The 13,154-nt window shown below is 38.4% G+C and overlaps 1 protein-coding gene across 1 annotated transcript in view; it reads right to left on the bottom strand.

Moving 5' to 3' along the window:
* Prune2 (prune homolog 2 (Drosophila)) overlaps nt 1-13,154 on the bottom strand; it is a 257,295-nt gene that overhangs the window by 4,747 nt on the left and 239,394 nt on the right. Inside the window, exons 17-21 of the mRNA XM_013506527.1 lie at nt 13,000-13,086; nt 8,270-8,368; nt 4,938-4,973; nt 4,376-4,414; nt 868-915 (exon numbers count right to left, since the gene is read on the bottom strand). Coding sequence (XP_013361981.1) covers nt 868-915; nt 4,376-4,414; nt 4,938-4,973; nt 8,270-8,368; nt 13,000-13,086 — 309 coding nt within the window. The remainder of the gene's footprint in view (nt 1-867; nt 916-4,375; nt 4,415-4,937; nt 4,974-8,269; nt 8,369-12,999; nt 13,087-13,154) is intronic.

Genomic DNA, 13,154 nt, shown 5'->3' with positions numbered 1-13,154 from the left:
GTATTTTAGGTGAGTGACTTTTATCCTTAAACAAGAGATGGCACTCCTATCTGAGCACACAGAGCACCTCTTTCTGATTTAAAAATTATTAGCTCCAGATCTGCATAACTAAGTTTCAAATCCCAGTTCTGGGAAGTTTAAAATTTTTTATTAATGCATATTGGTAATACAGAATAATGAGATTCATTTTGGCAGATTGGTATATGCCTATATTTCTCTAGGCCATATTTTATGGCTATAAAACTTTGCACTGGTTAGATAATCTCTCTATGCCTCATTTTCTTATTTGCAAAATGTACCTTAAGCTTATTCTGAGGATTAAAATCAGATACTGTGTGTGGGCTTCTTACACAGAGTCTGGCACATGCCACAAACTCAATACGTGTCAGACTCCTGCTTCTCACAGGATCGGAATCGTCCAACTCCATCTTTCCTAAAGTCCTGTGCAGACTCAACTGCCTCCTGGAATTTGCAAAACAAGGATCTTACTCCCCTATCATCAAAATTTTACATTCACATGGAAGTCCAGCTTTCACTAATTATAACAGATGATGTAATTCAGAAAGCAGAGTTGTGTTCCTCTTGTCCAAATGTTGTTATATCTGGCTCCAATATTTATTTTCCCCTCAATTTTGATAAGAAAAATAGAATGTTGTGAAAAGACTTAAGTTGTCCTTAGTGGTGAGTACTAGTGAGAAGGATTAAGCTGGCACATTTGTCTTCAAGTTTCTAATTTCAAAAATATAGTAATAAAAGCTGAACATCTAGAGGGGGTTTACCCAATCCTGAATGCATTATTTTTCTTTGCAAGCCCAGCCATACAACACTACAAGTAACCACACAGCTGCTGTTGATGGGGATTCTTACTCCTTCTCCATAGAAGACATTTCCGGGTCATTGTAAAGGCAGCTAGTTCTGAGTGCAAAGAAAAAACAGGAAGCAGTCAGTATTTTCTCCATTCTTACTGCATGTCGGCATCACTGATTTGGGGCAGTGGAACCTCTTTAATGTGCAAGTGCTGAGCAAATCCACACCTGAGCAGGTGACAAGATTAAGCGACTCTTTTACCTCAGTTTTGAAATAATTACCCATGATTTGGAAACAAAAGGAAGATTAAAAACTTCAGACACCTCCTCTGTCCTTGTTATTTTTGCCAAACTTGTCAAATCTTTCCTACTCAGTGTACTAAATATTGTCAAATGTTGTTTGTACTCCAAACAATCAAATATTTTATACACAAAGGAAAGCCCCCTAAGGAACTTAATTCTGTTTACGCATGAATACAGCTTTCAGTTTCCACAAGAATAAGTTTTCAAGATTCTAAAAGAGAAAATACAAGTGTTAGCTTTTCTTGTTGTTATAGAAAAATAACTAGACACCACACCCCTCCATATAGCTCTCTGTTCAGATAGCACCAATGAGTTTCAACATTAATCCAAACCGAGTATGTCTAGGAAGAAAAATGTAACCATGTGAAACAAGGAAATAAAAGATTCTGATTGTGTGTACCCTTTGGGGGCAATATTAGCTGTTTCTGATATTCCCTAACAGGTCATGATTCCTCTGTTAGCAAACTTGAAATTTGCTTTCTGTCAATTCCCAATCAATACTTAGTATACTTCAAATTTTACTTCACTCCCCAGAAATATTTTTGGCAAATAACTATTCACAGGGATTCTAGGATCCTTTTTAAATATAAAAGGTTCTTTTGTACCGTGAACAATTTCATAAGCTAATTTATCTTTTCACAGATAAGAAGTTTGAGACTATGGTTAGCTGTTTTGTTGAAAATGGCAGAAGAGTATCTCCCGGGGTGGGGCAGTGGCTTTTTGCCCTTCCCTTACCGTCTACTCTTCTTGCTGGTGGTCTGGTATTTTTACGGAGAATATTTGGCAACTTTAATGAATAAGGACAGTCAAGTAAGTGTTGACAGTGTGCTAGAAAAACTTAGAGAAGCTGGAATGGATCAGGAAAGGGCAATCTTCCAAATCCAGCCCTTCTGCTTTTTGATCTTAGAATAATCCTTCCAAAGAAAACAGCAATTTGCAAATCATTTAACACCCTGGCTCCAAAGCAGCAGATGGATTCTTCCCCATTTGCAAAATAAGAAGGGAATACCATTATTCTTCAAAAGTATTTTCCCTTCTGTGTAGATCTAAGGTTTTAAAGAAAAGATAGGGCAGGCTGAGCAAACTGGCTTCTGAAAGGTTACTGGAGGTGGTGCGTAGTCTGTGCTGCAGCGTGTGTGCTGGCAGTGCGTATATGTGAGAGGAGAGGCAGAATGTTTTAAAAACACAATAGAAATGAAGCAACACCATGGACGAGGTAGGTTTTGTTCTTTGATAAAGTGTATATTTGAAGCTGTTAAGAAAGTCATGTGGAGAGTCCGGATACATCTGTCAATAGAAGGAAACTGGGTGTATCTGGTTCTGACCACAGATCTGTGGTGGCTATGTTTTCCGAATCCAAAATCATCCTCGGAGGCTGTCCCAGGACTTAGGGGCCACGTCAGAGGCTACAAGACAGTTTAGGAGATGTAGTTTATAGCTAAAATGCTAGGGTTCTGAGGTATTCTACTCATCTGTGGGTGGGGTCAACAGAACAGAAAGCTTTCTTTTTACACATGCTCAAATGTGCAAATATTTTTCAACTTAACCATCAAAAGACATAAAAATATTTAGTGGAGGATTTTTCAGGCAAATGGCTTATGCACTGAATTCACAGCAAGAGCATGGACTGTTAAAAAATAAATCTCATTATTTTTATTCAGCGCTTTACTTTAGGGTGGATGTTCTCAAAGGATGTTCCTGAGACCGGCAGCATCAGCACAAACCTTTTCTTTAATTTTTAATATAGAAGATCCACATGTAGGCAAGAAGTTCTATAAGCTACCTGCATTTAAAAAGTACCATAGGAAAAAAGTGTCTACCTGGATTTTTTGGATGAAGAACTGGCTTTTACAAAGAAGAACTGTCAGAATTTAAGTCATATTTACTTAGACTGTGTGGCCATTTTGACATTGTCTAGGCTTTCTGCTTTTGTAATAGCTATTAAAACAAGAGTTTGTTAAAAATTAATAGCGTAAGCACTATCTGCAATAGGGAAGAAATTTAATGTACCAAATATAGCAAACTTGCCAAGTAGCACTTGTTTTACAATGAACATGAAGTGTCATAAAATTATTTGTAACTTAGGAACAAGAAAAGGAAGTGACTAGTGCTCTTTCAGACTAGCTCTCGCCTCCTGACTTCCCAGGGTTATTTTACAGCTCAGGAGGGGCAGAGGTTAACCTGTAGATTTATGTCTCCCAGTCTACTGCTTCACCGGACATGAGCCAGTTTTGGATGTTCACAACTTCATCCAAGCATTCTTCTGTAAGTTGCTTACACCGTAGTGCACTCTTATCTGCAGTTTTGGTTTCTGTGGGTTTAGTTACCAGTGGCCAAATATGGTCTGAAAATATTAAACTGAATATTCTAGAAATAAACAATTTATATGTTTTAAGTAACTTATTATAGCATATCATTATAACTGTTCTATTTCATTATTAGTTATTATTGTTAATCTCCTACAGTGCCTAACTTATAAATTAAACGTTAACATAGGTATGTATGCCTAAGAATAAACAGAGGATACTGTATACAGTATTTGGTACTATCTCTGGTTTGAGGCATCCATGGAATGCCTTAGAACAAATCCCCTGCAGATAAAGGGAGATATTATAGAGCGCTTCTCAAATACTCTTCAAATTGATTGTAATGCCTTCCCTCATTAAATAACTGGTTGAATAAACCCGCTGTCATGTGTTCCTTTTATATTTTCATGGGAACTCTAATTTTCCCTTTTTGAACATCATACCTCAGCGAAAGTGAGCAATGACTTTCCCCCTCCTACTTAGCGAATAGCTTGGGGGATATGAAGTAAGCGGTATTTCCTGGTCACTAAATAAGGTACCATTGTCATTAAATCTTGGAAGGACATGAAATTGATTCTACAACCATCTTCCAAATTTTTTCTTGCCATCACTCTTACCCTAAGTATGAGTTAGTGAGGCTCTGTTACCTCAGTATAGCTAAAAGGTCACCTTTAGGGATACTGCTACACTCCAGGTGGCAGTGTCTGTGATGTGTTTTGTGGAGGTGTCTAGAATGGCATGTGTGTTTAAACCATGACAAATGCTTTCTTCAACATCATGGGGGAAACAGATTAGAGGAGCAACAGGGATTAGTATTTACCATGGAAGAAACGGAATTTTCTAAGTTCAGCATTACTATCAGGATGCAAGAATGAGATACCAGGCATGCAGATTCTCCCCGCTCATTCCTGAAATGCAAGCCAACCTCACGCCAGCTGCTAAACGGAAACTGAGTCTTACTTAGCTGCTTCTGAAGCTTCTCTCAGTTCTTCATCCAGTCTGCATGAGCGAAAATTATCGACGTAGAAAAGAAACAAAAAAGAAGCAAGCAGAGCATGAGAAAGTAACTCAGCAGAGCAGAGCCAAACGCCAGGAGTGTGTGCGCTTTTACAGACTACTCTGGTGCACCAAGACACATTCAGTCAAACACGGCTTAATTTCCTCCCATCGATGTTCATGTATGTTTACTTTGGAAATACCTTCATGAAGGTGGATATAAAAGTAGCAAGGGGACTGGAACATGCTGGCTGAGTAAAGCTGAGGACATCCAGATCAGTGTGTTGGGTACAGTGAGTTAGCTTGCATTCTGGGCCAAGTCAGGAGTGTATCTGGTTTAGTAGGTTTCTCTTGCAAATCAGGCTGACCTCAACAGCTTTACACACAGGACAAAGACTAGAGATGGTACAGAAAGGACTGATACAACAACCTCTTGCTCTGGCAGCATGTTGAGGTCACCCACAAGTAAAACTCTGGAATATACACACAGAGGATCCAGCGTAATAGAGATTGGGAGATTTTTTACCTCACACTTCTCTTAAAAGATCTTTCTTCATCGTACCTTATGAGATAAAAAACAGATGCCATGAGGAAAATATGCAAACAGATGGAAAAGACGACAGGTAAAGGTTTCACATAATGATCAAAATGTGAGAGACAAACCCTCCCCAAATAATTATCCAATTGGCTTTTGGGAGAAAACTTATTCTCATTAGACATAGTCAATGACTTCTAATTTATAAATATGCACAGCAAGTTCTCATTATTTGTGGACTCCACATTTGCAAATTACTTCTTCACTAAAATGTATTTGTGACTCCCAGATCAATATGCAATAGCTTTGGGTCACTTGTGGACATGCGCAGGTGGCAAAAAAGATCTGAGGTGGCCAACTGTACGCATCACCAACTGAGGTCCAATGCAGCGAGGCTCCACCTTCTCCTTTTATACTGTAAACAAGTGTCCTTTTCTCTGTTCATTCAGTAACATGTTTCCCTACTTCAGGGCTTTTTGTTGGTGAGTTTGCTATTTAAAATGGCCCAAGCATAGCATTGAAATGATGGCTGGTAGTCTGAGGCACAAGAAGGCTGTGAAGTACTTTACAGAAGACATATGTATGTATTACAAAATGACAATGGAATAATCTAATAGGGTGACTTCGAACAGAAACACACACAAAGCAATTTAAATACTGGTTGGTGATGAAAAGATGCCTAACCCTATTTTTTCCCTAGAATAATAGTTCAGTATTCACTATTTGAGTATTTCCAGAGTCTTTATTGAATATAATTGCTGCAGATAATGGGGATCAACCATAATCAATAAATATTAATCTGATCCAACTTGAGCAAATTCTTCTTTTATTTAAGTCCTTTCATGGCAGGTGGCATCCCAGCTGAATACTGCTGTTGGGGTTGGCTGAGATTAGACCTTTTGAATGGCTTGTATCAATTTGAAAATTGCTTCGTGTGAAAATGAAAGAAGAGGGACCAGTGATAGAAACGACAGAAAGAAAATTCAAGGAGCTGGATTACAGCAGACAGAAGAAAACACAGACATGTCAGAGAACATTCACGGTGCTAAAGTGCTCCCTCCAGAAGAAAATCTTTCCAAATGGAACTCTTCCTCCAGAAACCTCTTCCCTAATGCAGCCTTGAGCACTAACGTGTGGAGGTGCACAGAAAGTGCCCTGGCCACGTCTGACTCCCTCATATCACAGGGAGTCTGCAAAAACAACAAGGGTCATAATAAACAATGTCGCAGATCGCAGGCTCTGTGCCGGGAGGCTGCCTAAGTGGCTCATGTACACTGTGCTCATTCACTCCTCAGGACATCCAATGAAGTGCAAATTACTTCCCCATTTTACAAATGCCAAAGCTCAGACTCAGAGAGTTTTAATAGGTTGCTTGGCAGGGTGTGGTGGTGCAGGCCTGTAATCTCAGGACTGTGGGAGCCTGAGGTAAGTGGATGGAAAGTTCAAGGCTAGCCTGGGTAATTTAGTGAAACCCTGCCCCACCCCCAACAAAACAAAAATAAAGCCTGGAGATGTAGCTCAGTGAAAACCCTGACATGGGTTCGTTCCCCAATATCCCACCAATTAAATGCAAGTCTCAGAAGTACAGGAGAAGGAGGTAGGTCCTTATCTAATTGCCCCCAAAGCCCTTTCTCCTTTCACCCTACTACCTACCTATGGTAATGGGGAGCATTACCATAATTACCTGCAGAGTGGTCAATGCTGGTTCCTGTTAGAGTGAATGTCCTTATTATTTTTTGCAAGGGACAAAGAGAGACAGCATTATAGGAGATGAGGTGGGTGGCCCGCTTATTTTAAGGTACTGGGGCCTTCACAATGAGCTCCATCCCCATTCCTTTTTAATTTTCAGACAGGAGACCTTAGGTTGTGCCTAAGTTACCTAGGTTGGGGTCAAACTTGTGGTCCTCCAGGCTCAGATTTCCAGAGTGCTGGGGTTACAGATATGTGTCTGCCTGACTCAGTACTTTTAGATTTTGCAGATGGGTGCACCACTGGGGGGCCCAGTAGCCTGAACTTTGAGGTGTGCTGCTTGTGGGAACTCGGTAACATCACTGAGGATCGAAGCCATTGCTATGAACAGTCTGCTTGATTCAGCTGAACCAGGTGACCCTGTGCATCCATCAGCATCCTATGTCCAGGGCCCTTTGGGTTGGAGGAAAACCAACATGCCTACTGTGAGCTTTGAATTTAGATGCACATTTTGAAGGAGATAAACAATGTACTTGAAAAGGGCATGGGAATTTTGGTGCCAGGCTACCCTGGATTTGAATTCTAATTTCACATCTTCCTGGCTCCTACTTATTCTTTCCATAAGTAACCGCTCATGAAGTCATCTCCCCTGCATTTATAAAGTGGGCTTCGCTACAGGAGTGAGATAAATGACAAAACAGAGCTCCTCCATGCCTGGCCCATGGTAACATCACCACCACACATTAAAGGAGAATCTTCCTTCCGGTTTGTGTGTCTGTTTTCTTTCAAGTTTGGTATAACAGAACTCTGGAAGCACAAACTGGAAGACCCCATTTGCTATCTATCTTACAAGGAAGATTTATAACACTTGTCCTTTTTTTTGAGCTGATGGTTGTGTGTCTTTCAATATAATCAAATTAAAACAAACAAATAAACAAACCCCAAACTGGTGAGTCAGATACAGTAGAAGAAAAAAACATGGTTCTTTGCAACAGTGTACCAGATAGAAATGTTCATTCTCCAGTATCCCTGTTTTACTCTCCAGGCGCCAAATATTTAATTAACTTTTATTCTTATTTTGGGGACCTTCATTATCCATACTTTCTACTTGCAAGCTGCCCCATTATCCTGTACTGAGCAAGAAAACAATTCCTTATCCTGCATCTACCACGGGGCAAATTCCCTAAATCTTGTGCCTAAAGAGAATCATATAAGAAGAAAAAAAGATTTAGAAGAAAAAAGTTATTTTGTTTCTATTTTCCTGTGGTCATACAAGCAATAAAGACATCCAGACTATGTGAAGATGCTATTTTGCCTGTGCAGAATAGGGGTCACAAATAACAAATACACTGGTTCATATTAAAGCTATACTTTCTCCAAAGAAGAATCAAAATTCAATTCAAGGAGTGATAATGAATGACTCCCAAAACATTACTATGTGAAAAAGAAAGAATACTAAAATAAAGGCTATAGGAAAAGAACTATGTTTATTGGATACTATTGTGTTTAATATTTACTTTAAAAATTGGATGCCACTTTCCCACTTTTCTAGAAGTGAGTTTCTTGCCAAGCCCCTCTGCCCTTTACAAATATATACTATTTCTTACCAAATCTTCAGAAAATATCAAACTTACTTGATGATGCTCTCTGGAATATGGATGCAATCCATTGGGATAAGTCCACTGAGTTCTGATAGCGTACTAACATACTTAATTTTACTGCTGAATTTTGAACTATAAGAAAAGAAAAAAAATCATTGTTACTTCTCCCTTCTAAGATTGTTTCTTTTTCTTACTTTAAAGAGAATAAAAAATAAGAAAAAAACATTAAAAATGATAAAGAGTTTCAAAACAAGATGATAGGAAATCAATAATGGTTGTTATATTGCATATTGTTATCTTCAAAGTAGTTCAGCTTACCAGATATAAGCATGTAAAATTGGTCAAAAAAATTAAGCATTAACTCTTCCTTACAATAAACCAGTAGAAATTAGTAGTACAATTATCTTAGCTATCTTGTGTGTGTGTATATATATGTATGTATATATATTAACATTTTTTTCCTTTCTTTCATTCTTTTCTCCTTTCCTAGCAGTTTCTTTCCCTTTCACAATATCTATTGTACCATATGGATTTTATTTACTCTTTAAATTTCTTATACTAGGGACACATGAAAATCATTTCTGTTTTGTTATTTTGGGTGCTGGGCTTAAACCCAGGACCTCATACTGTTAAGCATGGACTCTGCTCACCGAGCTGTGCCCAGTCTATACATCTTGATATACTTAACCCCTTATACCAGCACTCTCTCTAAGAAGGAAGGTGAAAGTGATTTCAGCAGTCACTATGTGCCAGACACTATTTTTTTGTTGTTCTTGTTTTCGTTTTAAGTTGACAAATAAAAATTGGGTATATTTATTGTGTACAAGGCAACGTTTTGAAATATGTATATATCATAGAAAGACTAAGTTGAAGTAGGTAACTTTTGTATTACTTCACATACAGCAGCTCTCTTGAACTTACTCCTCTAAATGAAATCTTGTATCCTCTGAAATTTCACTCACCCTGGCTCCAGTAACTACTAATGTCTCCACTTCTCAGTTCAACTCCTTCAGGTTCCACATGCAGTTATCCCTACTTATCATATGGAGTTGTTCTAGGAACGCCTAACAGTGCCCAAATCCAGGCACATTCAAGTCTCTTACATGAAATGTGCAGTATTTGTATAGAACCCATGCACATATTCTGATACACTTCAAATTATCTCTAGATTGCTTCTAATACCTAATCCAATATAAATGTTATATGAATATTTGTAATATACTGTATTGTTTAGGAAATAATGACAAGGAGAAAGTTCAAAAGCCTGTGCATATTTGAAAGCACATTTTTTTTGTTTTGTCTGTTTGATACTTTCCATCTGTGGCTGGTGGAATCTGTGGATGCAGAGACTATGGTATACATGAAATGATGTAGTTTGGATGATTTTAAGTGGTTTATATATATTAACTCATATATTTCATATTATGGCTTAGTGAAACAGGTACTATTATTTCCCTCTTTTTTAAGGATAAGGAAAGTGAGGCCAACGGTCTCACTGTTAGTAGTTGATAGAACCTAGATAAACCAGGCAGTCTGACACTCCTGAACATCTGCCACTCTAAGTAGTCACTGGGTTATGGTTTCTTTGTTTTTTTGCTTATTTATTTATTTTTAACAAAAATTATACTATGAGTTCTTCCAGAATCTATCTAGGTTGACAATATTTAAAAATATATGTGAACTCAATTTTCTCCTCATTTTTTAGTTTATTTAAAAATAATTTTACTTCCCCCCCAAAGTTTTAGTTTTAATGTTCATTCCAGATGGGCCAACCTTTAAGGGTATGTCCCAATAATTGAATTTGGATTACAGTTTTCATCTACATAGGGTAATTCTATATGGATATAAATGCACAGGAAACAAGTTGACAGAACAGTAATGAAACTGGTGAAAGAATTTGCATCTGGGGAACTGGTAATCGTTAAGAATTTGGTCCTACCTACAATGATGAGATACATTTCTGAAGAATGTATTTTCTTGTTATTTGAGTAATTGCACATTTTTCAAATGTATAATTTCAACTGAAAAGAAATTTGATCAAGAATATAAAGTTCTTGGCCAGGCGTGGTGGTGCACACCTGTAATACCAGGACTTGGGAGGCAGAGGCAGGAAGATTGCTGTGAGTTCGAGGCCAGCCTGAGCTACAAAGTGAGTTCAAGGCCAGCCTGAACTGCAGTGAGATCCTGTCTCAAAAAAAAGAAAAACAAACAAACAAAAAAATAAAGTTCTTGAATGATTTTTCCTATTATTTGGATAATTATAAATTTTAAAAAATAGATTATTCCAATTGAAAAGGAATTTGTTCAAGGGTATAATATTCTTAAATGGTTTCAAAAACAAATATGCCTCCCTAGTCTACTGAGACTGTGTTGAGCTGCCTGCCAGCTTGCCTGCCTTGTGATCCTTCAACTGCTGTGCATTCTAGAAAGAAGGTTTTTTTCTGTACTTCTCTAATGTTTTACCTGTGGCTCTGACTGAGCTACCAACTGTGATTTGTGGTAAATCTTCCTGTCCATAAAGTCACTTCTAGGCCCCTCGGTAGGTCGTGGGCCAACACACCCGACCGGCGACATGCGACACGCTATGTTCTGCATCTTCCTCACTTCGAGGCTTTGAGCTCAGTGCAGGTTTTGATAGCGCACTGAGTGCAGGGCTGAGGCGCAGGCCTGAGGACACCACAGAGGGGAATCCTCCAGCTGCAGCGGTTCCCTCCCTAGCACTGACAGTTCTCTGAGCCCCTGCTTTCTTCCTGTGTTTACATTCGCTCCTTCTGCAGCTTGTTTCCTCTACCTGAACTGCTCTTTGCCCTCATTTCAGCGAGCCAACTCTACTTGTCTTTCACAGTGCACCTTGCACACTAACCTCTTTGGAAAGCCTCTCCTCTTCGGAAAGCCTCTCCCGACAGACGAGGCCTTTACTTCACACACATTACCCTCAACTCACCCTCACCTTGAGCTATCACCCCCTGCAGTGGTTCAACTGTGCCCCATCTGGTGGTTGTTTACCGTCTGCTGTCCCTGCTGGCTCTGGAGCTCCTTGGGGAGGGGCAGCAGCTGAGCCGTGCAGTTTCTCAGTCTCCAGGGTCTGAGCTCTTACTATAGACCAGTGACTCGCTTGAAAAAATGACTCTGCCATATGCCCATCATAGATGCTACTCTTTAACCATGAAAAGACCTATGATAAGCTCATCTTAGGGGCCCTTTTCAGATCAAAAGTGGTAACGTTGGTACAAACTAAATCAAAAGCAGTCTTTAATGAGGTGCTGACTCGACGGCACCACAGAACGCAACAGTCCAGTGCTTCTAATGCTTATTTTTTAGAATGAGCAGAGCATGCGGTCCATCATCTCCTGACTCCGTTCCTGTGGACTCATGCTGGCAAACTATAGCCCACAGGCCAAAACTGGCTCCCTGCCACTGTTTTCACATAGCTGTGGGCTAAGAATCGCTTCTACAGTTTTTAAATAATTGAAAATAATTGATCAAGAATATTTGGTGATTATCTCAGCACTTTGGGAAGCTGAGGCAGCAATATCACAAATTTAAGCCCAGCTGGGAAAACTTAATGATTTAGTGAAATCTCATCTCAAAATTTAAAAAAATCTGGGGATGTAGCTCAGTGCAAGGGCTCTGGGTTCAATACCTAGTAATGCCAAGAAGAAAAAACCAACAGGTGAAGACTGCAGGAAATTTAGTATTAAATTTCAGTGTCCATAAGTCAAGTTTGATCAGAGTACAGCCCTTACTCATTTACGTAGTGTCTGTGGCCAACACGGGACCAGAGCGTGGGTCCCTTGTTAAACAACACAGATTAAAATTTTAAAAAGGCTGAGGGTGCAGCTCAGTGTGAAGGCCCTGGATTAAATCCTAGCATCACAAAAAATAAAATGAAAATAAGTGAATACTGATCAAAAAAGATAGAATCTGAAAGGTATATTAAAATCTACATAACTAAAATATAATAGATTTTAATATTTATTTTTGTTCTCTAGAAGGTATGAGAACTTTCCTTAGAAATTTATCAATAACTTTGAGCAGGAAAATTTCATAGTATTTAATCTATGTTGTTGGAAGGCAAAGCATTATTTTTAATGCATTCTAGAAAATAAATCCTAGGCCTTTCATATAATTGTCTCAAGTCCTATGATAAGCCACATCTTATGATTCTTTGCATCCCCCAAATATAAGATCACATAATACTTGGCTCAAAAAAAGTGATGAAAAAAACAGGTACGACCGTGAAATCAAGAATCTTTATGTTTGATCAAAATACAATTCTCAAGATGGCTACCTGGACTCTATCCAATTTTGGTGACCCGTATATTTGTTCAGAAGAAATACAATAATGAACATAAGATACGGCTCCTGTTTCTATCCTTGGCTAGTCTTTATTAAACATTCTCATGTTACTACTCTCTTATTCTCTACAAAATAATATATCATTTATAAAGTATTGTCTAAAGCCTGTCCTAATGTGGTACGGAAACCCTACTATTTCATTTTCTATGAAAGGAACACAGTGATCATGTTTTATAGTGATCAGGAGATTTATTCCTTATGAAATAATCACCACTCATAATTTTCACTCTGAAGTTTCACTTTTAATGCTTGATGGATAGTCCAAAGTATCTTTTCAGGAAAGACAGAGGCAATATAAATTTTCCTAGATACTCTTAGTTTATGCATTCCTTTTATAGGACAATTTACATACTTTTAAAAAAGTACTAGTAATATTTTTACTTTTACTATACTAGCAACTATACCTTATAAAAGGTCGTGTCACAGCAAGGATCGTTCTGATGAACCACGATGGATGAACAATTATGAATGATTTCAAATTCTTGCGCAACCTATTTTGAACAAAGAAAAAATAATAAATTACTCTTAACCCATTTTCAGTGGGAATTAAAACAGAAAA

The sequence above is a fragment of the Chinchilla lanigera genome, unplaced genomic scaffold, assembly GCF_000276665.1.
Source record: "Chinchilla lanigera isolate Chin_1 unplaced genomic scaffold, ChiLan1.0 scaffold00111, whole genome shotgun sequence".
Classification (NCBI taxonomy): Eukaryota; Metazoa; Chordata; class Mammalia; order Rodentia; family Chinchillidae; genus Chinchilla; species Chinchilla lanigera.
The sequence above is the reverse complement of the archived record's forward strand: the minus strand, read 5'-3'. Positions and strand labels throughout refer to the sequence as shown.